We start from the raw sequence: 27,305 nt of genomic DNA, 5'->3' as shown, positions 1-27,305 counted from the left end.
ATGGTAAAGTGGGATTAAAACAAAAAAAGCTTATCTAAACAGAGTCAGAATACTTAAATAATATTACACCAAATAATATAATACTATTATATTAAATAATATAATACTAAATAATATGTAGGTAAAAACATAAATCAGTGAAGTCACTCATTTTATCTAAGGAAAAGTACATATAATCAAAGACATTTGATAGTTTCATAAACTGGCATAATCATCACCATCATAATTACCAACATTATAGTAATATTATCTCTACCTGGATTCTTTTGGTGTAATGTGTTCACTTATTAATTTCACAAATGTTTACTACACATCATAATCAAATTAGGATCTATCTTGTGAAAGATGCAAAATTGGCTCCTATGAGAGTTTACAATGTTTCCAGGGTAAAAATTTAATAAGAACTACAACATAAGTGTGTATGTGTGAAGTGTCTGGAGGTTTTAAGTGAAAAAGGTCACCTTTAGAGAATGGGGCATTCTGGTGAAACTGGTAACAGGTGGAAACCAAAACTGAAAAATTATACACACAAATAAAAGAGGTAAAGCATAATGAGACTATTCCTTCTCCAATAAGGTATTTTAAATTTATTAACTATTTGCTACAGATTTAGATCTATCACTATAATCTTAGGTAAAAATTAGTATCCTTATAGGCAGAAATGCAGCAGATAGTAACAATGTTTAGGAATCACTGTACAGACCTTACTAGATTGTGCACGACAACAGCACGCCAATGGATATACCAAGAGTTATTTACAAATGCATAGATTTTCCCAATAATAATGCCTTTTAACATCTGGAGTCTGGAAATGGCGCAAAATGTGATTCTAATACCAACTGGCCTGCAAAATGTGATTCTAATACAAACTAGCCTGCAAAATGTGATCCTAATACGAACTAGCCTCCCTCACATGTAAATAGCTTTGCTCAAGTTTACACGACGCAAACCAGACTAGCTACAATTGACCGGGAGGGGGAAAAAAACAAATTCCCTAAGGAACCGAAACTCAGCGCAACGTGGACTACTAGTCCCATGATGCAACGCTCTACATACCCATCGCACGGGGTGGAGCGTGGCGAGACGGCAATGGCGAGAGCCGGAGCATTCTGGGCATTGTAGTTTAAGGCCCCGTCATCGATGGGGCGGGTCCACGTGGTGTGTTTGGCGGCAGCTTCGGGCAGTGGCTCTCAGGCAGCCTTCGCACGGCCCTTGGGGGTGAGGACGCCAGCGGACGCGGTCAGCCAGTCTCTTCAGGAGCCGGCTTAGAGGGAGGGCCGGAGGCGAGCCTGGGGCTTCGCGACGTTTTTGCGACAGCCGCGGCCGTGTTCCGCGAGTGCCTTCCCTCCTCCTCTCCGTGAGGAGGCACCGGCTGTTGTGCGGCGCTGCCTTTCTGTGGAGTATATGGGAGAGCGAGCGAGTGAGTGAGTGTGAGCGTGCGTGTGAGGAGTGTGAAGCGAGAGTGAGCCCGCGGGAGGAGGAGAGCCCGCCGTGGCCGCTCCCGCCGCCGTGGGAGCAGGACGCGCGGCCAGAGGGAGCAGCGGAGCCGGCGCCCGGGGAGCCGGCGGGGACCTGGGCCGAGACACCGCTCCCCACCCCCAGCCCTCGTCTCCCGGCTCGCGCGCGCCCGGGGAGCCTCTCGGTGCTCCTCTGGCCGGCGTCCGCCCCGCCGCTCCCCTGGATGTCCCCGGCGCTCTCCTGGGGCCTCCTCCCGCGCCTGCCGCCACAGTCGGGCTGGTGCTGCGGCCGGCGGGTGTAGAGCGGGCGGCTTCCCGGGGGCTGCGGCTGCCCGTGTTCCCCCGGTCCCCCGGCCCCCCGACCCAGCTCTCCGGCCTCGGAGACTGTGACAATGGACTATGACTTTAAAGTGAAGCTGAGCAGCGAGCGGGAGCGGGTCGAGGACCTGTTTGAATACGAGGGCTGCAAAGTTGGCCGAGGCACTTATGGTCACGTCTACAAAGCCAAGAGGAAAGATGGGTGAGTGTTTGTGTCTGGGCCGGGTGTCCGCGCCGGGCGGCACTTTGGCGGGGCAGAGAGGCAGGTAAGCCGTGCCGGGAGAGCGCGCCGCAGGGCTGCCGGGCTCCCACTTCCTCCAAGCTCGTGTTCGTCCCCGCCAGCCGGCTGGGTTCGGGGAGGAAGTGGTGACCCGGGGACCCAAACCGGTCAGAGATCCTGCGTGCTGCGGCTTGCTCTGCAGTGACGGCAGGAGGGTTAGGGGAGCCTCTCTGCTCTTACCTGCTGGTCTCCAGACTCTTCGAGAATATCTATTGGATTAAAGGAAAACAAATCAGATTTTCTCTAAAACGCTAGTCCAGGAAGATCTTTTAAATCGTTTTATTATAGTAATCTTTTAGGGGTGATTTCCTTATTCGACTCTGGACTGACATTCATCAGTCTGGAAGGGAAGCTGTGGTCCTTTCCCCTCACCAGTTTTTGGTCAATTTATTATCATATTGGGATTGGGGGGTGGGGCAGGAAAGAAAGAAGCAAGTGAATGTGGTTCTGGAGAGTTCCTCGTACTCATCGTCTGCAACATAAACGTAGCAGTTGCTATTTAGATACCATTAGCTGTGAGTTTTTACATAGAACAATGGGGGTTTGGTGCTGGGTGGGTGGTGAGAAAAAGCAAGTGACAAATGGGGGCTATATTGTTCAGACTGTTGCCCCAAATTTTAGCAGCTGCCAATAAACATTAAATCTTTTTGTTAAATGTTCTCCCCTAGAAATGATTAAATCTGTGGCTGGTAATGCTCCCAATTTAGTTTCTTAGCAAGCAGTCAAGTGAAGTGTTCATTTTTCCTTTGTCAGTAGATGAATGTATTGTAATATTGACAAAAGGGAAGGCAATTCTTAGTTGGGGAGGAAATATATTTTATTAGCGTCTTGTTTTCCTCTTGTCCAAATGGATGTTTTCTGTCGCTTTTGACACTATAAAAATTATTGGGAAGAAAAGGCCATAGCTTATTATATAATCTTTGAATTTTATTAGAAACAAAAGTAGCTTCACTTGAGTGTTCTGTTCCTTTGATTGGCTGCTGTTTTGATGTTTAAAATAATTACTGTTTTTTTTATATTACATAGGAGAGTATGTTCAGAACTACATTAGTACTAAAAAAATGAAACCATAAAGCTGAAGTAAATTCCCTCAGGTGTGGGGGGGGGGAGAAGGTCATATTTATAAATATTTTAGTATTCTGTATATTGGAAAAGGAAGTGCATGTTTATTGAACATTTTTTAGGGTTACTGAAATATATTTATAAAATACTTAAAAATAGGCTCATGGAGAAAATAATTTAGAATGTGTTTAAGTGCGTTTATGCAAAAGTAAAATTGTACAGATATGAGCAAAAAGGGATTTGAAAACTTTATACTTTGTGTGCGGCATGTATGTAAAAGTACTTTTAGCAGAATGGATAGTTTAGTGACATTTGAGAAATCAGTGTCTGGAATTATTGCTGATTCTGTTGTTTAATTTGACTTCTTATTGAAGTTTTACTCTGTAATGACATGGATTTAAAAATTATCCCTACCAACTTTGTATGTAATGTTTTTCAAAAGGTTTAAACCATCTGCCACTTTTCAGTAATAAGTAATTTTGAACATATTCATAAAATTTCCCGTGAGATTAGGTCTAGTAATATGTTTGGCCAAGCTGTCATCTGTTTTACAAAATTCAGTGACTTTATATTTAATTTCCTTGAAAGAAGCAAGTTTTCCATAAATTATCAATTTAAGCTAATGAACTGTGCAAATTTAGCTTTAATTTCATGTTTTTGTAATTTATAATTTGTATTCACAGGAGATAGTTTAAAACACATTTTATGTCTTGATCAGGTTTTAATTTAAACAATAATTTCAGAAGAACTATTCAATTTAAAAATTATACATATAGCTATATGTATAATATGTATTTCTTAGTTACTTGCAAATTAATACTGCATTTTGGAAAATTTTATTTGTAATCTTTTGGGCTTATTTTCCAGGAAACTAATGATTCTGTTTATATAATGAACTTTTTTGTAATGAATGAAATATCAAGCAAGTTTTAACATTACTTAAAACTTTTTTTCCCCCCACAGGGAAGTATTTTTTTTTAGTTTGGCTTTTTTATAACCTCATTCTGGTAGAATACTGAATTGTATTTTTGAGGTTCTTTTGATCTTATGTCAGTGAATGCAATTTAATGCATTTTAGTCCTGGTAAAATAAAATTTGTGGCAGTTTAATCTTTTATAATAGGATGATCAAATAATCTACCTCTCATATTGATTTACTTTCAAATTAAATTACATACTCTGCAGCTGAAATTTCATAGTACTTTAGTAACTTTAACCGTACACTTTCAAAGAGAATCCTACAATTTACAAAAGAATGAAATATAAGTTTTGTTGACATATTTGACTACTAAAGTGAGTCATGTAAATGATGTATCCATTCAGTTTTCTGGTGAGCATACAACATGAATAATTGGCAAAAGAGTAGACCAGAGGAATTAGCTTCTTAATTTATTAAGTTTTAGGAAATAAAGTAGCTTGATAGATCATTTCTTTTACTTAATAAATTAGTACTACTACCCTGCTAGCACACAACATTTAGAATAAATCAGCACAAGAAGGGTGAAATACTTTGAGGCATTATTATTTACGTAGAAAAAAAGCTTCTTGTAATTGCATTATTTCAGATTTTAATAGTTAAATGTACAATATATTTTGGAATTAATTTATTCTCACTATCACCACAAATAATGTTCTCTGTGTTTCAATGTGAAAATAGATGCATAGGGGTTTCATTTTTCTAAGTCACTTGTACCTCCTTTTTGCAAAATTTAGGAAACCAAACTAAGTGAAAAGTATAAGAAGACATAAAATTTGTCTTTAAATTCTAGAGTCAGTATAGGCACTGCCAATTTGTAGAATTAAAAAAATCGACTTGCCTTCAACTAATTGTTGTTAATAAAAAGATAGTGCTATATGTTATATACAAATATATATTAAATACATGACGTATACCATGTTATATATTCTATATTAACATGTAATCATATATATGTGTGTATATAAAATTTGTAAAAACCAGAATTTAGGAGGCTGTGGTAGGAAGATTAAGAGTTACAGACCAGGGGGCTGGGGATATAGCCTAGTGGCAAGAGTGCCTGCCTCAGATACACGAGGCCCTAGGTTCGATTCCCCAGCACCACATATACAGAAAGCGGCCAGAAGCGGCGCTGTGGCTCAAGTGGCAGAGTGCTAGCCTTGAGCGGGAAGAAGCCAGGGACACTGCTCAGGCCCTGAGTCCAAGGCCCAGGACTGGCCAAAAAAAAAAAAAAGTTACAGACCAGCTGTTGCATAGTAAAGTGAGTCTGTCCTCAGAAACAAACAAAACCGAACTAAAAAAATTAGTGTTATTTTTCAAAAAAGAAAGAAAGGTAAATGATTTTTTACTATGTTATATTGTTTTTTCAAAAGACCCATTGTTGGAATGGTGTGTGTGTATGTATATGTATTTGAGAGAGTGTGACAGGGGTAACAGAGGGGATTAGAAACAAAACTTTCTTTGGGACATTTTTGTAGAAAACCCAGAGATTAGTTTACAGTGATTATGATAGCAACTGAATTATTGAATATTTAGATATTGTGTCTGTGCAAAGCACTTGATGATTATCACCTATTTTAATTCCCACAAGAATAATAAAGCTTTTTAATTTTTGTTTATAGGTGAGGAAAAGGAGGCTTAAGAAAGGTTAAGTAGCTTTTTCTTTATGCCTAACTGGATCCATGTCAGCTAGGATTTCAGAGCTACCTGGGGGTATATTTTACTTGAGAGCCTGTGCTCTTAACCAACAAACCTGTAAACATAAAGCATGCAAGCAACTATTATTTTCAGTCTACTGGTGTAGTTTTTCTGTCCATTTCTGATCAGCCTTTGTGTGTGTGTGTGTGTGTGTGTGTGTGTGTGTGTGTGTGTGTGTATGTGTGTGTGTATGTATCTTTCCTGGGACTTGAACTCTGGGCTTGAGCACTGTCCCAGAGTTATTGTGCTCAAGGGTAGTATACTCTACCACCTTGAGCCACAGGGGCACCGATGGCTCACATCTGTAATTCTAGCTGGTCAGGAGGCTGAGATCTGAGGCTCAGGGTTCAAGGCTTGCCCAGACAATAAAGTTCATGAGAGTCTGTAGCTCAAGTGGTAGAATGCTACCTTTGAATACAAAAACTCTTGAACAGTGCCTGTGCCTTGAGTTCAAGCCCCAGGATCAGCACAAAAACAAAACAAAACAAAAAAACCCCAATGAGTTACATGAATATGTCTATATATCTTCAGGCATAATTACTTACACATAAATTTGTATGTGTGTTGTGTGTATACAACCTCACAATGAAAGGCATGTTAGACATGTTAAGATAAGAAAGTTACCCAGTTAAAAGAATTCTAAAGCCTGGCACTGGTGGATCACCCCTGCAGTTCTATGCAGTCCTAGCTACTCCGTAGGCTGAGATCTGAGGATTGTGGTTCCAAGCAAACCCCTGGCAGGAAACTTTGTGAGACTCTTATCTCCAATAAACTTAAGCTGGAAGTGGCACTGTGGCTCAAGTGGTAGAATGCTCTTCTTGAGCAAAAGCAGCTCAGGGACTGACTGCATCCAGGGGTGGGGGGAGGGAGGGAAGAAGGGAGAGAAGAAGGGGGGGGAGAGAGAGGGAGGGGGCAGGGAGAAAGGGAGAGAGAGTGAGCAAGAGAGCATGGCGCACAGCAGCTAAGTTAGGAAATCTGGAAAACTGGGTTTCACTTCAGACTCTGCTTCTGCTTGGACATTTGCCTTACAACCCCTGCTTTCTCTATTTTAAGGGCAAAGGGTTTCACTAGACCATTTTTAAGGGTCTTTCCTACTATTATGATTTGAAGAATTAAAAGTTACAAACATAAAATGTAATACATTTGCAAGACTATGCAAACTACTAAAACAAAAGTTTTATTTTAGACAGTTCATATTCTTTTAGCCTCATGCTTTAAAACTGGCTCTCATCAACTGCCAGGAAGTTAGGTAATTACTAAAGCATCATCAGCTACTCAACATGTCTGTGCTACCTTGGCATTGGCCTAGTACTGATACTAATGTGAACCATTCATTTGGTTTCTCAGGCTCTTTGGATACAGTCTGCATTAGAGATTTGATTCAATTCTAATTCTTTATGATCAGAACTTGCTTAGAATCTTTTATTTTCCTGAAGGAATAATAGGAGTAAGTCAGGATCCTGTCACCTTTTGCCCTTCTGTGCTGAATCCTGTATCTAAGTTCATTAAAAATTTTTTTCTTTACTTAACAGAAATGCCAGAGGTAGCATGTAATACATTACTTTCTGCTACTGGATAGTTTGTATGTGCAGTGAAGGAGTATTATAACCTTTGGGAACGTGGTAGGAAGGGAAAGCAGAATATATGACTGAAAGGATAGGCAGAGTATTTACTATGCACATCTTAAATGCTTGTATTTGATTATATCTTAGATATTCATTGCACTCAGATTCACTATTTAGGCCATTTTGAGGTTACAAGCTTAGTTTGTTTGTTTTTTGTAGCAAGACCTGGCAAATGAATTCATTTGGGATTTTTTTCTTATGAGTTATTACTTTTACTGTATCTTCCAACATTTGAAGAAATTCAGTCAGCAAATATTTATTGGACCTTTCTGTGTGCCAAGCACTGTCCAAGGTATTGGGGAGGTAAAAATTAATAAGCTATTCCAATATTTGAGAGAAAACATCTACTGGGGAAACAAACTTTGTAAGATTGTAGCAATTCCATAAACTCTATAATAATGTAAGATAATGATGGAATGCAGATCAGACTCTTTAGGGTTTTGAGGAAAATCCTCTCAAAGTTGGTAACATTTGATCTATATGAGAAGATAGGAGTTCTCATCAGAAAAGGCATTCCAAGATGGACAAGAAAAAGATGCTTTTTATTGTTTTCTGCAGACCCCAGTGAATTATGTGGACTTGAACATTTTCTTCCCATGTCTTTTCTCCCCCCTTATTTTTTCTTGGATTATCTTTTGGGTTCTTGCTGCATGTGTGGTAGTATATGCATACACTACAAATGTTCTATAGCAGTCACTGGACATGATGAGTTCTGTTGTAACAACAATGAGAATACATTTATCAGCATAAACCAAACATGTTAATAATGTGTGTGTGTGTGTATGTATGTATGTGTATGTATGTATCTTTCTACCACACTGATGCAACTAGATTCTGAAATTCAGGCATCTGATTTAAGAACTCTTCTCACAGTAAAACTGTCATGGCACAATTTTTGCTTGTAGCTCTGGATAGCAAACAATTTTATTTTAGCCTCACCTCCATAGGGAATAGGGAACCAGAATTTCCTATGTTGCTTAAGTGGTGCCGGCAACAAATTGGGGAGGGAAAGAAATTTCTCCCACAGTTAAGAGTTTAGGAAATAATGGAATTTCTCTTGTTGGAGCTCTGAGTATATGGAGAGATGAGAGAGACAAAGCTTCTGGAATACTCTTTCACTGAGGAAAATAGAAATAATGAAAATTGTAATAAGTTCCAGATCCTTTACAGACATAGCCATTTTGAAAAAAATTGAGTTCAGAAATCTAATTCTCCAACCTTTAGAATATGACCATTTGTTAATTGGGAACCATATATGCCAAATCATTATTGATGAACTTATTCCTGTGGCTGGTGTCATTTTTCTTGTGCCTGTTACCATTTAATCCAGTTCTCATGTTACTTTACTCATATTTTCTGTTCTTAGCTATTGCTAGAAAATGAATATCTTACTGTTCTTTCCTTCTTCAGAACTATTTATAAATTTTTTCCTTTATACCTGCTCAAGAAAGCCATGGTTACTTCTTGTTACTTAGAAGTAATATCAGAACAATATATAAATTTTTCCTTTATACCTGCTCAGGGAAGCCATGATTATTTCTTATTACTTAGAAGTTATTACATATTTTATCTCCTTACGTATTTTTTTGTCACTAAAAGGTGGCTTTTACCTGCTATTCCACCTTAATATTTGAGGACCTTTGGTATCATGATTTTCAATATTCTTTAATACAGTTCTCACAAGTCCAAAAATCAGTCCTGCTACATGGTAAGATGCCTTTACTGAACTCAGTGTTCTTCAGATACATTAAAGTAGAAAATAAGTGCTGAAAACTCCCTTATTAAAATTGAATTGGATGCTCAACTTAGCAGTAGAACACCTGTTTAGTAAGTGTAAGGCCTCTTGGCACTAGGGAGTGCCAAAAAAAATAAAAAAGAGGAAAATGATTGAGATATGTTATGCATCATAAATTCCTGTCAACCTAAATATTTAAGTTGTTTTTTAGTATATTCAGAATACTTACCACATTTTCATCATCTCCTGGAAACAAAACCAATCAACCAAACAAAAAAGCAAAAAAACCCATGAATCCACTTGCAGTCACTATCTAGCCACTAATAACCATTAATTAATTTGACTGTTCTGGACATCTCATATAAATGGGATCATACAATATGTAGCCTTTAAAAATTATCTTTAAGTAGTTGTACAAAGGAGTTGCCATAACAAAGCAGTTATGAATATACAATGCATCTTAAGTAGTGGTCACCCCTTAATATATATGTAGCCTTTTGTTTTTTTTTGCTGAAGGCTAGCGCTCTGCCACAAGCCACAGCGCCACCTCTTGCTGTTTTCTGTATATGTGGTGCTGAGGAATCCAACCCAGGGCTTCGTGTACACAAAGGCAAGCACTCTTGCCACTAGGCCATATTCCCAGCCCATATGTAGCCTTTTGTTTCTCTCTTTTCTTAGTGTACTGTTTTCAAGATTTATTTTCTTAGCACACTTATATGTTGGATTGTGTGGATACATAATCTTTTGTTTATCCATGCATCTGTTAGGCCTTAGAATTGTTTCTACCTTTGAGCTGTTATGAATAATTTTACAAACATTCATGGGTAAGTTAACTTCAGGTACATGTTTTCAATTGTCTTGGGTACCTGAGAGTATTATTTCTGGGTCATAGGCAAAGCAGATAGAACCAGTTTTATACTGACTTTATACTGACTGTGGTTTTAGAACACAATCCTTTTGTTCTTTGTGTACAAGACTTCAGTAGCCTGCCTTATTCTAGGACAGTGCTTATATTATCATGTATCTCAGTGATTCTGAAATACAGATTTATATCATTATACCTCCTCCATCAAATCACATCATTCTGACCATTATCTCATGCAGCACCTAGTTTTGGAACATTTTTTCCTTCAGCTGAATTAGGCCTCTACTATTTAAGCCTCAGATATCCTAACTACTTTGTCTTAATATTCCCTTTCAATCATTACCTCACCAAACATAGTTAGTCCTTCACTGATATGTAATTACCTTCATGTATATATGGTTAATGTTTATATGTTTCGGGTCTTTCTGGTGAGTGTTTATGGGTTAGAGATTATAGATTTATTTTTGGACAGTAATGGTGTTCCCTTCATTCCAAATAGTGATAGGTATACCTTAAAGTCATATTTGAAAGGTCACTCTAATAATCTTGCTGAAATTAAGAACTTGAGATACACTTAGGAGAGTAGAAATGAAAATACCAAGGGAAGCAAAGTTTGATAGGTTAGTAGTATCAGTACTCTCAATTGGCAAACTAATTGCTGAGTCCAATTAACATTTTTTGTTAATTGCCAAGTCCAAGTTTTTGAGAATTGAGTCACTATAAAGTATAACGTATTTTAGAGATACATTTTTCAAATAAATCTGCTTAATTTGGACTCAGGCTTGTAATTTTTTTTGGCTTGAATTTTTTTGTTTAACTTCTATAAATACTGGAAATAGAAAAACGAATTCTGCAGGATTTCACAAATAAGTCTTCCAGTTTTTACTAAGAGATTTATCACTTAATGCCTAAGCATTTATAATGTGATGAACATTTACCACAAATATATGCTGAAGTAGAAAACAAAGAAAAATTACTTTTAACAGCATGACTACAATATATTTTATTTAACATTCCAAATTGTATTTTATCACTTCAAAAGCATTTCCATTATAATGGGAATTATATCTCTTTAAAAATCTTGAAAGGGCTGGGAATATGGCTTAGCGGTAGAGTGCTCACCTTGCTTGCATGAAGCCCTTGGTTTGATTGAGTACCACAGAAACAGAAAAAGCCGAAAGTGGCTCTGTGGCTCAAGTAGTAGAGTGAGCAAAAAGGAAGCCAGGGACAATACTCAGGCCCTGGGTTCACGTCCCAGGACTGGCAAACAATAAAATAAAACAAAAAATCTTGAAAAAGTGTTAAGTAATCTAGAAAGCGCTTAGCAAAGCTCTAAGCCTACACAATGGAATATTATACACTCCAATATAAATTTTCACTTTAGGAGAAAGTGACTGTAAACACTTTAAAAAAAACTACACATGATACTAAGTTTTCTTCTGAACTGTAATGTTTCTGCCATTGTGTCAAGCCTGGGTTTCTAAAATCAATGAAAATAGAATTTATGAACTGTATTTGGCATTTAATTTGGCTAATCTCTTTGGCTTATGTATCATGATTGCTTCATATTTGTTATATGAATAAAAGATAATTTAGGTTAGGTCCATACTCAGCATAACTTAGTTACCTATCTCTTTAGGCAAGCTTTTTAAAATGCCTGACTTTTATTATAGCTAGTGAATTCTAACACATCATCATGAAAAGGAAGTCTGTAATCATGGTATAGGATCTTCACTGGGTCCTGTGCACCTGAAATTATAGTAAACTAAAAGATTTAATGAAAAGAAAACTTTTTAAGCAGTGTTACTGTTTCCATTAAGACATATTTTGAAGAAGATGAAGAATATTGAGGATATTTTTCATAATTATTTTTTTCTTTATCAGATTTTTTTATTTTTTGTAATTTATAAGACATAAGAAAGACAAATCATATGAAAAGCTAAGCTCATACAGAGCTTTATGAAAAAAAAAGTCCCTTTAAGCAAACTCTCCTAGGGCTTTATCATGTGACTCCGTTTGCAAAGCTTTAGTTTATATATAATTTCCAAGAACATGTCAAGCACCGAACATTTATACTTCTAATTGGTTTTGTAATCTGATTTTAACATGGGTGATTCTTTTTTTTTTTTAATTTTTTTTTATCAAACTGATGTACAGAGAGGTTACAGTTTCATACGTTAGGCATTGGATACATTTCCTGTGGATGATTCTTTTAAATGTAAAATTATGTCATTTAAAATTTTGGTTTTTCAGTTTGGTTTTTCAGTTTGGTTTGTCTTTAGTTCTAATTCCTTTTGTAACTTTATGTCCTTGCAATTTATTTGATAGCTGTTTACCAGATATCTGTTATGCTGAGTTTTGTTTATGTGCCAGATATAGGTAATGCATTGGTGAATAGGCCATCCTCTGTCTCTTTAGGGAACTTACACACCTTCACAGGTGTGTAAATAAACAAGTAATTAGAATATAGTAGGGTAAAGGTTGCAAAAAGGAACATTCTGGATTATCATAAAGTTAACTAAGCCCTTGGGGTCTCAAGAATGATATTTGAACTTTGACTTGAAAGATAATTAGAAGTTAACACAAGTGAGGCTATTGTAATTTAGGCTAGAGAGAAGGCTTCAGCTCTGACTCTAGAATTCATTCATTCCCTCTTTCCCTCCCTCCTTCCCTCCCTCCCGCCTACCCTCCCTTCCTTTCTTTTCCACTCTTTAAGGATAATCATTGCCCATGGTTTCATGTGTGTTTGCTTATTAGAACTTTTAAATTTTACCTTATTTTAGCAGATAATTTATGCATATGCAAAAAATTAAATATTCTGTGCTTTGCTCTTTCAGTTTGTATGTTTTAATAGTCTATATATCAGCATATGTAATTCATTTCATCAGCTCATTATTCTGTTTTGTGGATATAATGTATACTGTCCTTGTTTTTGGTTTCTTATGCTATTAAAACAACTGCCCTAAATGTCCTTTCCATCTAGCTTTGTGCATAACATCTTCTGAAATGAAGGTGGAAGCTTCACAGCTCCCAAAGTTCTCCATGTTTACATTTGTGGTGGGTGATACCACTGGCAAGAAGCAAGTTTCCATCAAGGAAGAAAGAGTTCTTGACTATATCAACAGTTTTATCGTTCCTGTCTTCTCTTAACTGTCTGATCACCATGTCCAAGTACCAGCTGGTAGTTTCAGTCGCAGCTCAGCACTTAAAACTGATGAAGTAAAGGTCAACATCACAGGAGTTTTTATTTTTATTTTTTGCCAGTCGTGGGCCTTGGACTCAGGGCCTGAGCACTGTCCCTGGCTTCTTTCTGCTCAAGGCTAGCACTCTGCCACTTGAGCCACAGCGCCACTTCTGGCTGGCTGTTTTCTATACATGTGGTGCTGGGGAATTGAACCCAGGACTTCATGTATACTAGGCAAGTACTCTTGCCACTAGGCCATATTCCTAGCCCAACATCACAGGAGTTTAATAGGCTCTTAGGGGTACTGCTTGTGTCTTCAAAAGGTTGTATCAGATATACTCACATCAAAACTTTACAGTCAAGCTTACCTAGAAAGAAGAAATAGGAATAATTTAAACACTGATATTATTATTATTATTATTATTATTATTATTGGCCAGTCCTGGGCCTTGGACTCAGGGCCTGAGCACCATCCCTGGCTTCTTCCCGCTCAAGGCTAGCACTCTGCCACCTGAGCCACAGCGCCCCTTCTGGCCATTTTCCATATATGTGGTGCTGGGGAATCGAACCAAGAGCTTCATGTGTAGGAGGCAAGCACTCTTGCCACTAGACCATATTCCCAGCCCCAAACACTGATATTATTAAGCCATGGGATTAAATACATTGTGAAATCAGAATTGTTAATAGATTATTCTTTTGCATATTTTTGCATTGTGGATGTCTTGCTTCTCATGGTCCTGAGTATTTTATATTATAGTTGGCCTGGGCACCAATGGCTCATGCTTATAATCCTAGTTGCTCAAAAGGCTGAGATCTGAGGATCACACTTTGAAGCCAGCCTAGGCAGACAAATCTGTGTTATATTTAAATCCAGTTAATCAGCAAAACGCCAGAAGTAGTGGTGTGGCACAGTGGTAGAATATTAGCCTTGAGAGAAAAAGCTGAATAAATGTTAAAGGCCTTGAGTTCAAGCCACGATACCAGCAAACACACTATACACATACATACAGAGCCATGTGCGTACATATAAAGAGCATGTGGATATTAAAATTGTAGTCATCTCATTATTTTTACATCTTACCATGTACTTACTTTTACCCCAGATCTCTTATTTCCTGTTGCTTGGCTTTGGTGCTCTTATTCTCTATCCATTGCCAATCTTCCTCCTCCTGTTTTGTTTTGTTTTTTGTTGTTGTTTATTATTAATTTTCTCCTGCTCTCTCCCTGTGTGGTACTGTTTTTGTTTCAGACTGATCTTGGCTTTGGCCTTGTTCCTTATCTCTTTTCTCAATTGTATTTATCTATGGCTTCCTCTATAGAACAGGAACCTGAGCCCCCACTGCTGCTGGTAGAATTGCTTAACTTTGTCTGCTCAGCAGAGGTAATCAACCATTCCTGGGAGGTAAGGAGATTTATGATTGTTTGTAATATTTGTAATTATTCATAATTTCAAAGAATTTTTTCAAAAGTTTTAAATACTGCTATAAACAAAATTCTTTCATTGTAGAAATAATTGCTGCTCATTAGAAGCTGGAGAGTACTTTGTAGTTAGGAAGCTGATTAAATAGACATTTTTATTTGAAAATCTATTTTAGTTATAAATGAGTTCAGGTTTCATTGGGAATTTAAACCAGATATCCTGGTGCATATAAGGTTACTATTCTCTTGTTTTAGGTGACCTCTGCATTTCTCTAAGTTTGTGATCTAAGTTTGTAAGCATTCAAGTGAAAAACAACATAAGAAGACCTATCAAAGAACACATACTGGGGCTGGTAATGTGGCCTAGTGGTAGAGTGCTTGCCCAGCATGCATGAAGCCCTGGTTTTGATTCCTCAGCACCACATATACAGAAAAAGCCAGAAGTGGTGCTATGGCTCAAGTGGTAGAGTGTTAACTTGAGCAAAAGGAAGCCAGGGACAGTGCTCAGGCCCTGAGTTTAAGCCCCAGGACTGGCAAAAAAAAAAAAAAAAGAACACTTCTCATACTTCCTTTATTTTTTTTTCTCTTTCTTCTTAAGAAGCTAGGACTATTCATTTCTTTTTTTTTCTCTTTTTTGTTTTCAAATTTTTATTATCAAACTGATGTGCAGAGAGGTTACAGTTTCATACGTTAGGCATTGGATACATTTCTTGTACTGTTTGTAGGACTATTCATTTCTAAAAGGTAATTCAGCCTGATAATCTTAAGTACTTGAGGTTTTCAGTACAATTAAAAATACTAATCAGGCTAGATGTATGACTTCAAATATCATTCTCATCTGACTTTGTTCAAAACATTCTCTGAAGTGGAGATGAAACTTCACAGGAATTCTCCATGAGGATATTTGTGGTGGATGATACCATTAGCATGGAACAAGTTTCCATCCTGTTGACTTTATCAACAGGGAGTAAGCAATATTAGCCAAGCAAAATTAAGGCCCGAAGTTCAAACCTAGTACCAGCAAAAGAAATAAGCAACAACAAAAAAACCTAGTCACATGTACTTTTAAAAGCTTCTTTTATATCATCCATTGTCTTTGCCTGATTTTATTGTAGTTTATAACTGACACTGAATTTAATAGACTTTCTAGTTTTCACATCAGAATATAATGTAATTATATTTTTCCTTAGTGAAATTCTGTCCTATAGTTATTTTGGAAAAGTTCTGAATGTAAGATAACATTTCCTATTAGTTGTTTATTTTATTTTATTATTATTATTTTTTTGGCCAGCCCTGGGGCTTGAACTCAGGGCCTGGGCACTGTTTCTGAGCTTCTTCTGCCCAAGGTGTGCACTCTACCACTTGAGCCGTATTACGACTTCTGGCTTTTTCTGTATATGTGGTGCTGAGGACTCGAACCCAGGGCTTCATGCATACAAGATGAACACTCCACCGCTAAACCAGATTCCCAGACCTTTAGTTGTTTATTTTAAAGTGTTTGAAAAGTAATTTTGCTTCAGTTGCAATCTATAAGTAGGGGATTAAATCTCAATTATCTTCATAGAAAAAGTATTAATACTTTTCAAGAAGTTTACAGATCGTAAAGCTTCTGTTATAGCTTTCTTGAGGTGTAATTCACACTGTAATTTACCTTGAAAGAATACTGTTTGATTGTTACAAAGTATTTTACTTTGTTTCATCCAAAGGTTTATTGGTTGTTCTCATGTAATATTTAGAACATACTACTAAAATTATCTTTGTTGTTCTTTATCTGAATTATAGATTTATCTGGTCTTCTTGTATTGCGTTTATTAAATATATAGAGTGAGTCTATATGTATATATTTATTATTCCATTTTGGTACTTGAGTGTTAGAAAAACCAGTGGTATTTGATAATTTTAAACTAACTTAATGGCTAGACGCTGTTGGCTCACACCTGTAATCCTAGCTATTCCGGAGACAGTGATCTAAGGATCATGGTTCAAAGCCAGTCTGGGCAGAAAAGTCTGTGAGACTCTTATTTCCAATAAACTACTCAGAAAAAACCAAAAGTGGCTCTGTGGTTCGAGTGGTAGAGTGCAAGCCTTGAGCACAAAGAGGCTCAAGGATAGTGTCCTAGTCCTGAGCTCAAGCCCCAGGACTGGCAAACCCCCCCCCCCCCATAACAACAACAACAACAGAACCACTTTTAATAGTTTTAAAATTACTTTCTTCTTTTGTGCCGGTACTGAGGCTTGAACTTGTGAGCTGTCAATTTGCTTTTTTCACTTAGGGCTGGTGCTTTATTACTTAAGCCATAGTTCCACTTCTTTTTAGTGGTTAATTGGAGATAAAAGCCTCAGACTTTCTTGTCTGGGCTGACTTGGAATCAAGATCCTCAGATCTCCTGAGTAGCTAGGATTACAGGCATGAGTCTATAAAATTGTGTCTGGCAATTTTACCTTTTTACTTCATTTTTAATTTTTAAAATGGGAATGTTTCTAGTGTTTCTCTGTTGTGTAACAGTTTGTATTAATTTTTATTCTCCTAAGATTGGATTTAAGATTGGCATCTTAGGTATCATATATTAGCCTCATGAATCCTAACAACATTTAAAAAATAATTTTTATTGTCAAGGTGATGTACAGAGGGGTTATAGTTACACTTGTAAAGTAGTAAGTACGTTTCTTGTCAAACTTGTTACTTCCTCCCTCATTTTTCTCCCACCTTTCCTCCTTCCAAATCCCCCCCAGTTGTACATTTAGTTTACAGCATATTATCTTGTAAGTATTGCTGTCTCACTATTTTGGTATTCCCCTTCACTTCCCTAGTTCAACATTTAGCCTTTCTGAGCATTTCGGATTTTTTATCTGTAAAATAAATTCAACCACAGTTCTTTTCTGTAATGTCCTAAGATAGTGCATGTAAAACAAGTTTTCAGAGTCTTACAAGGCCATCTATTACATATGTGTAACATTTATTACATTAATTTATTGTAATTATTTATTAAATTAGAAAATGTGTATTATACATTATATTCATTAAACTAAATGATGTAATATAGTTATTGATCTTATTTAGTCATTAGTGATAGCTATTTCTCCTTTACTAACCAATTAAGTTAGTTTATATTTTTCAAGAAAAGCTTAAGATGTTTATTAGTTGACAATTTTCCTAAACATATTTGTAGGTAACAACTTATAGTTGTTTCTGCTACAGGGTCATTGTTGTGTTTTTCAGAAATCTCTTACTATGCAAAATCTTTTGTGAAAACAGTAGTCCAAGAACCACAAGTTTTTTTTTTATAGGACTTGTAATAATTTCAGTATTTTTATAACTGTAATCTAAAAACAATCCATTGACCAAAATTAACAAAAGCAAACCTAATGCTGCTTTCTTTTTTATATACTCAGAAAATTTGTAGCTTCCCCTCTCATCTTTGTCCTTGACTACATACTTTTGCTTGAGATGTTTGAAGCTGTCAATAGTAATGAAAAGAATAAATGTATGCTTTAATAATAAAACAGTTTTATTCCATATTTGTATCCCAAACATTAAACTAAGAGTATGCCTATTTGCAAGCAACTATTATTTTTTCTATTTATGCTGTGCTCATTCCAGTTGGCACTAAAATGATTTCATGTGCTGATTTTTCTTCCCCGTAATTAACCTGTGATGTTATAGGCTACATTAGAATGCAAAAACCGGAGCTTTAAGAGTCTTGGTTATATTTGCCATGTACAGGTTGAGTAGTAAGTACAGTAAATACTTGATGATTGCAAATGGCCAGGTCACCCATTTCAAAAATTGACTTATTATTGATACTTGTTGTGTAAGTTTGACTTCACAAAATATACTTACTAGATGTTGGTAAAACAGCAATCTTACTATAAAATATAATTATAGGGCGGTTACTTATGACAGAGTTATTGCATTATTTGAAAACAAGAACTAGAACAAATGAGAAAGGAAAACAAAATAATTGAAGGAAAGTTACCACAGAATACAAGCTAACAGACTTTGTTTTTCAGCGTGGAAATTTAAGGCGTATATTTGGAGGATAGAAAACTAGTCATATAAGTGTAAGTTAGACTTGCAATAAATCTCAGTTGGGAGTTGCTGCTGCTGCTTTTTCCAATCTTAAAATAAAAGGGTACAAGATTTCTAGCACTTTATTTTAAAAACTAACAACTTACATAAAAGGTATGTTCATAAATATTTAGTTATATTCTCAACTACTAAATGAAAATAAGGTATTTTAAGGTTTTATCTTTAGTCTTCTGAGATTTAAATTAATGAATATTCCTAGTATCCATATGGGTGCTTTTTCACTTTGCCCTTAATGTGGAAGAGGGACAAATTTTTTTGTGACTCAAGATATAGGTCAGTAATCAAAAATTGGAAGCAAGAGGACACATTTTAATACTGTAATATATGGAGGAACTTTGTGACAGCTAAAAATCTAAACATGGAATGCAAAGTAGACATTGTGCTCTTTCTGCAAATGGTTTCAGCATATGTTGGAGGGACAATTTTTATGTCCTACCAGTTCTGAGATTTTTATATTAGCACACCAGGAACTATTACTAGTGTATACTAGGTAAAAGTTATGCCAGAACCTGAAGATGGTTATTTTAGTTTTAAGATGTTGATGAACCACAAACTTTCTAGCTTCTCTCTGTTGAGATAGAGTGTAGAGTACTTTTCTGCCTGGGCTATGATTTTTCCCAATATCTGCCTCCCATGTAACTTAGGATACAGGTACACACCACTGAGCTCAGGTATGGAGAAGGAAGTCTTGTGCGTCTTTTCTTAGTGGACTGGCCTTGAACTGTGATCCTTTTGTTTAGTCCCCTAAAAAGCTAGGATAACAGACATATGCTACTGGCACACAGCTTGTAACACAAACACATGATTAAAGTTTCTTTAAAAATGAATTTGTTTTGGAAGGTGTATAGATAGAATAGAAGTTTAGTAATAACGTTTGATTATTAATAAGATAGCAATAGCACCCCAATTCTCACTACTCTTCAGCTAGGAAAAAAAGCAAGGGAGGTGTTGCTAATTACTCCCATGTTTCTGATTTGAGTAGATGCATTGACAGTGTTATTAACTGACAGGGCAAGATTTGGAAGAATATGATGTTGTATGGAACAGTCTTACCAAATTTGAATTGTCTTAATTTTTTTGTCTAATAGAATTATTTAGGCTTTAAAATATTTTGTCCTCTACTGACAACTTGAAAAATGTTAGTATTTAAAAAAATGTAAGAGCTGACTGGAAGAAGTTTTTATTGACTAGATTTGGGACAATTTGAACATCAGAAGGAATATAAAAGTTGAGTGCTGGTGGCTCATGCCTGAAATTCTAGCTACTTTGGAGGCTGAGATCTGAGGATCACTGTTCAGAGCCAGCCATGATAGGGAAGTCCTTGCTCTTAACTCCAAGGAACCATCAGAAAACCGGAAGTGGTGTTATGGTTCCAAGTGGTAGAGTACTAGCCTTGAGTGGAAAAAACCCCCTCAGGGATATCACTCAAGCTCTTGAGTTCAAGCCCTATGACCTACCAAAAGAAAAAAATATATATATGGTAAGAAAAAAAATTCCTAGAATAGGTTCTTGAAAAAAAAAGTTTTAACTTAAACCTAATTATCAAGGAACAATCAGACAAATCTACAATGTGTGCTATTCCTAAAGAAAGTCAATATGATGGTGGAGGTAGTGGTGAGTTTAATTAAAAAAACCTCAAAACTAAGGAGGCGTATACAATGCATGGATCTTGGGTTTAACTATGAAAACATATAAAATACATTTTTGTAGCAGTAGAGCACATTAGAGTATAAGCTACACATGAGATGAATTAACATGAATGTTATTTTTTGAAAAGTATGTCAGTGATACTTAGGAAAATTATTCGCACAAGATGTACACCTGAAATATTAGGGATGAAGTAGTTTGTTATCTACAAATTATTTTCAGGTGGTTTAGAAAAACATGTTCATAAAAAGATGTGGTAAAATGTTAATTTAGAATAGATATAAAGTATATAGATGCTTATACAGCCTTCAGTTTTTCATTATGTTTGAACATTTCCAAATATTACATCTTTTATAAGTATGACTTAATTTTTTTTTTCCTTTTGGCAGTACTGGGGTTTGAACTTAAGGCCTACTGTTCTCTGGGCATTTTTTTGCTCAAGTACTGCTACCACACTTGTTGCCCAGTTTTTTGCTGTATAATTGGAGGAATCTCTTGAACTTTCTGCCTGGGCTGCCTTCAGATTACTATCCCCCAGATATCAGCCTCCTGACTAGCCACTGGCATCTGGCTGAGAGTATGATTTTAAGTGACTGCATGGTAAAACCATATGGCTGTATATGATTCATTAAATAAACTTTATATTGCGAATGCTTGAAAATTATTTTATAAATGGTGGGTCAGGATCCTTAAATAAGCTTTCAAATATTCATCATTTCTTTTTGTTGTTGTTGTGGGGCTTGAACTTAGGGCCTGGGTATTGTCCCTGAGCACTTCTACTCAAGGTTAGCACTCTACTACTTTGAGCCACATTGCCACTTTTGGTTTTCTGGTGGTGAATTGGACCCAAGAGTTTTGCAGACTTTCCTGCCTGGGCTGGCTTTGAATATTAACCCTCAGGTCTCAGCCTCTTGAGTGGCAGGGATTATAGGCATGAGCCATCAGTGCCTAGCACCTGGCTTCATAAATTTTTAAAATGCCAGAAAATAAGTATAACCTGGTTGACGTTTCATACACTGGTGAATATTTCAGTCAGGCTCCCTAGAGCCTCATAGTGTCCTTGAAACGTAATCTGTCTCCTGGAAATGGAATTGATACGGAGATTTAGGTATAATAGGGTAGAACTGGCAGTGGTACAGGTCTGGGTTCCATTTTACTAAGTAGCTCATTGTGACTCTCATTAAGATCATAGTAATAAGACTGTACTTTCAGGGATCATTTCTTTATTTTTAATGTACTATGTGAAATTCTTTTTTCTTTCGATTTTCTCTCCTATGGTTTATCCCCTGTTGCTACTGTATTTGACTTTGGTACACTGAATATTGTATATATGTTTATCTGAATTAGGGAAGGGAAGGGGAACATCAAAACGGCGAGACAAAGGACAAAGGGTGAGCCAATGCAATAGCGATACTCAGAAGACAATATGTTGGAAATTAACTGTACAACTTGGGGGGGTAGAATAGAAGGGAGTGAAAGTGGGTGAAAAATGGAGGAGGTAATAAGTTTGATAAGAAATGTGCTCACTTCCTTGTGTTTCCTGCCTATGGCTGAAGCTATTTTAGAGATGTATAATAGTACTTTAAGTGTGATAACTAGTAACTGACTGATAACTAATGAATATGAACATCTTTTCATGTGATTGATGGCTACTTAAATATTTTCGTAAAATATTTGAAATACCTATTTAAGCCTTTTCCCTTTTTTTCCTACTTAAGTGTCTTATCTTTTCTGATATTTATAAATTCCTGTTTTTTGAATTCCCTCTTCTCCCCTGTAAAAGTAGTGTTGGGTCTTTAACTCAGGACCTCTTGCATACTAGGCAGTTGCTCTACCACTGAGCTCAATTTCCAGACACACATTTTTTTTTTAATATCGAAGGTGTTTTCTGTCATTCATTCCATGGCTTGTGTTTTTAATCTTTAATTTTTGTCTGGACAAAGAGAAGTTCTTAATTTTATTGCAGTTTGATTTAATACTTTTTATCAACAGCATTTTTTTAAAAAAGAAATTGTTAGCTCCCTCAATACTGTTTTTCACATTTAGACTTACCATCCATTTTGGATTGCCATAGTGAAGGGATTGAACTCAGGTCATTATGCATGCTAGACAAGAGCTCTGCCACTGGACTACACACTAGTTATGGGGTTTATTTCTGCATATTTTTTTTAGATAGAAGTCAAACTTTATTGTACTTGATGTACACTTGGTGTATACCTAAACTCCCCAATGCATGGCGAACCAAAGGAAATGTTATGAAGTTAGAATGCTCAGCCTTGAGAGATATTTAAATAATTTATTGGTTACATTGAAATTAAACATAGCATACATAGATGCTGTTTGATGTATTCCATGTAATGTTTATACATAATTATCCATGCTCACATATAAGAAGTGCTCACCAAGGCCACCTGACCAATCCTAGACTATGAATTGGAAGAACATTTCTCAGACCATCTCTGTTCACACCTGTGACTTAGGACCTTTAATTATGCTTGCCTTCTTTACCTCTTGCCCCAAGATCTCTGTCAATTTAAGCATATTGCTCATGTTAATATTCTGAAGATGGTTGAAGATGTACCAAAGTGGACCTCCCTGTGGCTGCCATGTACTTTTACCTCACCATTCTCTATATTTTGTGTATAGGGGTGAGTTGCTGGACCTGACATGTGTACTACCTAGATTTGGGCTTGGAATCTAAAAGTCTGTTCTCTCTCCCTCCCCTCCCTCCTTCCCTCTCCCTCTCTCCTTCCCTCCCTCTCTCCTTTTCCTCCCTCCCAAAGTACTCTCTCTCTCTCTCTTATATAAAAGACTTACTGTTATAGCTGGCCGTATCAATCAATTAGAGTAGCAAAAATAAAATTACAACTGCTCAGAATTTTAAAAAGTCAAAACTGTGCTAACTTAAAAAGGTACAGTAGTAGCTATTCTTTGGTGGCTCAAGCCTTTAATCCTAGTTATTCAGGAGGCTGAGATCTGAGAGTCATGATTCCAAGCCAACCCAGGCAAGAAAGTCCATGAGACTCACATCCAGTTAAGCACCAAAAAACTGGAAGTGGAACTGTGGCTTACATGGTACAGTGCTAGCTATGAGCAATAAGGCTCAGGGAGAGTGCCCAGGCCCTGATTTCAAGCCCCAGGACCAGCACTAAAAAAGAAAAGTAAAATATCATTGCAGAGTTTACAATAATAATTTAAAACCTCAGATTTTTTGCCTTACACTTGACCAAGGGGAAAACACCTTTAAATTAAACATTTAAAATTTTCATAGTCATCTATTGGTTCCAAAAAATAGAATATAAAGGATTTAGTTTACATTTTTGTATCATACTCATATGTGCAGATTTCCTTCTCCATACTCATAGGATATCTTCTCTTTAAATTATCCTGTTGTAGAGTTTGATTTCTAGATCTCCATCATTTTTGTGGATTTATTACCTTTCTGAGAAAGGATGTGTTACATTTTTTTAAAAAACTTTACATGTTTCAAAAAACTGTTAGTTGAGGTCACAGATTCATTAGGTTTATATTGTTTATATAAACACAGGCGAAAAGAAGAAAGAAGTTGGGGGCAGTAGCTTTTGGGAATGATAGTTATTCCATATACTTTTTAAAAAGTCAATTTGAAAAGTAAAAAAATGTGTGGGTACATGAATGACTGAAACATTGAAGACATTTATTTCTCTGTCGAATCTAAGCAGTTGAAGGAAGTTTCTCTTGATTTGTATGTGGAATCACTAGGAACCAGGTGATTCCTACCTTATTAATAGTCTATACTTGGTCCTCATTGCCTTTTTAAAGTTTATTACCAGAAACAACTACAGCATCACTTGGGAGCTTCTCAGAAATGCAAAATATCAGGCCGAGGGCAGACCTACTGAATCAGAATCTACGTGTTTTTTCCCCCCCAAAATCTACGTTTATCAAGACTTTGAGTCATTCATAAGTATGTTAAGGACTCTAGAGTTTCCCATTTAGCTTTGTGCTTAACAGCTGTTTTTATCATTCTGTGTTCATAATCTCTAGCCAAGGAGAAAGGAAGGGGGTGTAAAGATTTGTTTTAAGGGCATGAACTAGAAGATACTCACATCATTTTTTTCAGACTTCATTGGTCAGAAGTTTGTCATAGATCTGCATACATTGAGTTACAAAAGAAGCAGGAAAATCTAGCACATTTGGCCCTTCATGTCTGTTGATTGAATATGTTTGGTAAAAGAAATTGCTTCTGTACTGAATGTGTGCAGACTTTTTTTTCTTATTCCCTAAAGAATACAGAACAACTATTTGCATAGCATTTATAGGTGTATTAGATATTTCAAGTAATCCTGAGATGATTTAAAGTATACAGGAACATGTTTTATGCAAATATTGTGCCATTTTATGTAAGGGCTTGAACATCTGTGTATTTTACTATCTTTTGGGTCTTAGAACAAATCTTCTGAGGGGAATTCTATTTCATTAGGTGGTTAAGTGCTCAGCTTTACTTGGAGGGACTCTTACTATAAAAGGAAGAAGAAAAAAATGGACATGATGGAACACTAGCATTGATACTGCTTTGGGGGAGGGTATGTAATTCCAGGTTGGACCTCCTCGCCCCTCCTTTTTTTCCTGGTGCTGGTACTAGGGTTTGAACCCAGGCTGGTGCTCTGTCACTTGAGCCACAGCTCCACTTCTGGCTTAAGAAAAATATTATTATTGTTAGTGCGTAATTGGAAGTAAGAGTCTTACAGACTTTCTTGCCCATGTTGTTAGCTTTGAGCCACAGTACTCAGATCTCAGCTTCCTAAATAGCTTGCATCAAAGGTTTGAGCCACTCACACGTGCCTCAGAAAGGCTTAATTTTTTTTAAATTTTTATTGTCAAACTGATGTACAGAGAGGTTACAGTTTCATACTTTAGGCATTGGATACATTTCTTGTACTGTTTGTTACTGCCTCCGTCCTCCCCCCTCCCCTTTTCCCGTTCCCCCCATGAGTTGTTGAGTTGATTTACACTAAACAGTTTTGCAAGTATTGCTTTTGTAGTATTTCGTCTTTTTACCCTGTGTCTCTCGATTTTGGTGTTCCCTTTCAGTTTCCTAGTTCTAATACCAGTATACACGGTTTCCAGTGTACTCAGATAAGATACAGAGATAGTGCAGGTACAACCACAGGAAGGGGATACAAGAGGATCATCAATAATAGAAGCCATGGTTTCACATCACATGTTGAAAGTAATTACAACAGTGATATAACAGTTGTTTCCAGAACATGGAGTTCCTTTCACTTAGCATCATCTTTTGTGTTCATAAGGGTATAGCTATTGGGCTCTTGTGATCCTCTGCTGTGACTAGCCTAAATCTGTGCTAATTATTCCCTATGAGGGAGACCATAGAGTCCATGTTTCTTTGGGTCTGGCTCACTTCACTTAGTATAATTTTTTTCAAGTCCATCCATTTCCTTATAAATTGGGCAATGCCATTCTTTCTGATAGAGGCATAAAATTCCATTGTATATGTATTTGTATATGTATGGCATCTGGGTTGGTTCCATATTCTAGCTGTGACAAATTGTGCTGCGATGAACATTGTTGTGCTCTTGCCTTTAGTGTGTTCTTGTTTGTGGTCTTTTGGGTAGATGACCAAAAGTGGGGATGCTGGGTCATAGGGTAGCTCTCTCTGTTTAGCCTTCTGAGGAATCTCCATACCACTTTGATCCAAATAGGAAAAGATGGACTTAAACTTTCTCTCTTCACAGATGACATGATCCTATACCTAAAGAACCCCATAAACTCTACTCCCAAGCTACTAGAGCTGATCCAAAACTTTGGCAAAGTTGCAGGATATAAAATAAACCCTCAAAAATCAATGGCATTTCTTTGTGCTTATGACCCAAAGACCGAGGCTGAAATCAGGAAAGCAACTCCTTTTGCAATAGCCTGAAAAAACATAAAACACCTAGGAATAACCTTAACGAAAGCAGTGAAAGACCTCTCTGATGAGAACTTTAAAAACATGAAAAACGAAATTAAGGCAGAACTAAGGAAATGGAAAAACCTCTCATGCTCCTGGATTGGGAGGATTAATATAATAAAAATGGCAATATTGCCAAAGGCTATCTACAAATTCAATGCAATACCCATTAATATCCCAACACCATTTTTTAATGAAATAGAGGAAGCAATCCAGAAATTCATATGGAACAATAAAAGACCCAGAATAGCAAAAACAATCCTAAGCAGAAAGAACAGTGCTGGAGGAATTACAATACACAACTTCAAGCTGTATTATAAAGCTATAGTAATAAAAACAGCTTGGTATTGGCACCGGAACAGGCCTGAAGACCAATGGAACAGAATTGAAGACCCAGAAAACCCACAGAACTATGCCTAGTTAATTTTTGATAAAGGAGCTAAAAAAATAGTCTGGAAGAAAGATAGCCTCTTTAACAAATGGTGCTGACAAAACACATGCAACAAACTAAAACTAGGTCCTTATATATCCCCCTGCACCAAAATCAATTCCAAATGGATCAAAGACCTCAAAATTAAAACAGATACCCTTAAAACACTAAAGAAAGGAGAAGGAGAAACACTTGGACTCCTTGGCACAGGACGGAACTTCCTTCACAAAGACCCAGAAAGGCTACAAATCAAAGAAAGGTTGGACAAATGGGACTGCATCAAACTGCAGAGCTTCTGCAGGGTAAAGAACATAGCTTGTAAGATAAACAGAAAACCCACAGATTGGGAAAAGATCTTTACCGGCCATACAATGGACAAAATATATGCAGAACTAAAACAATTACCTTCATCCAAAACAAAACTGCAAAGAACCAATAGCCCCCTCATCAAGTGGGCTAAAGACTTAAAAAGAGACTTCTCTGATGAGGAAATGAGAATGTCCAAGAGACATATGAAAAAGTGCCCTACATCACTGGCCATAAAAGAAATGCAAATCAAAACAACATTGA

The 27,305-nt window shown here is 36.7% G+C and overlaps 1 protein-coding gene across 3 annotated transcripts in view; it reads left to right on the top strand.

The window, feature by feature from the left end:
- Nucleotides 1–1,849: 1,849 nt before the first annotated feature.
- The window catches only part of Cdk8 (cyclin dependent kinase 8), a 101,064-nt gene continuing 75,608 nt past the window's right edge, over nucleotides 1,850–27,305 (top strand). For all 3 annotated transcript variants that reach the window (XM_048341614.1, XM_048341613.1, XM_048341611.1), the window contains exon 1: nucleotides 1,850–1,977. In XM_048341614.1, the coding sequence (XP_048197571.1) occupies nucleotides 1,850–1,977 (128 nt within the window). The remainder of the gene's footprint in view (nucleotides 1,978–27,305) is intronic.

This window comes from Perognathus longimembris, chromosome 3 (assembly GCF_023159225.1).
Source record: "Perognathus longimembris pacificus isolate PPM17 chromosome 3, ASM2315922v1, whole genome shotgun sequence".
Taxonomy (NCBI): domain Eukaryota; kingdom Metazoa; phylum Chordata; class Mammalia; order Rodentia; family Heteromyidae; genus Perognathus; species Perognathus longimembris.
This window is presented reverse-complemented; position numbering and strand designations above follow the sequence as displayed.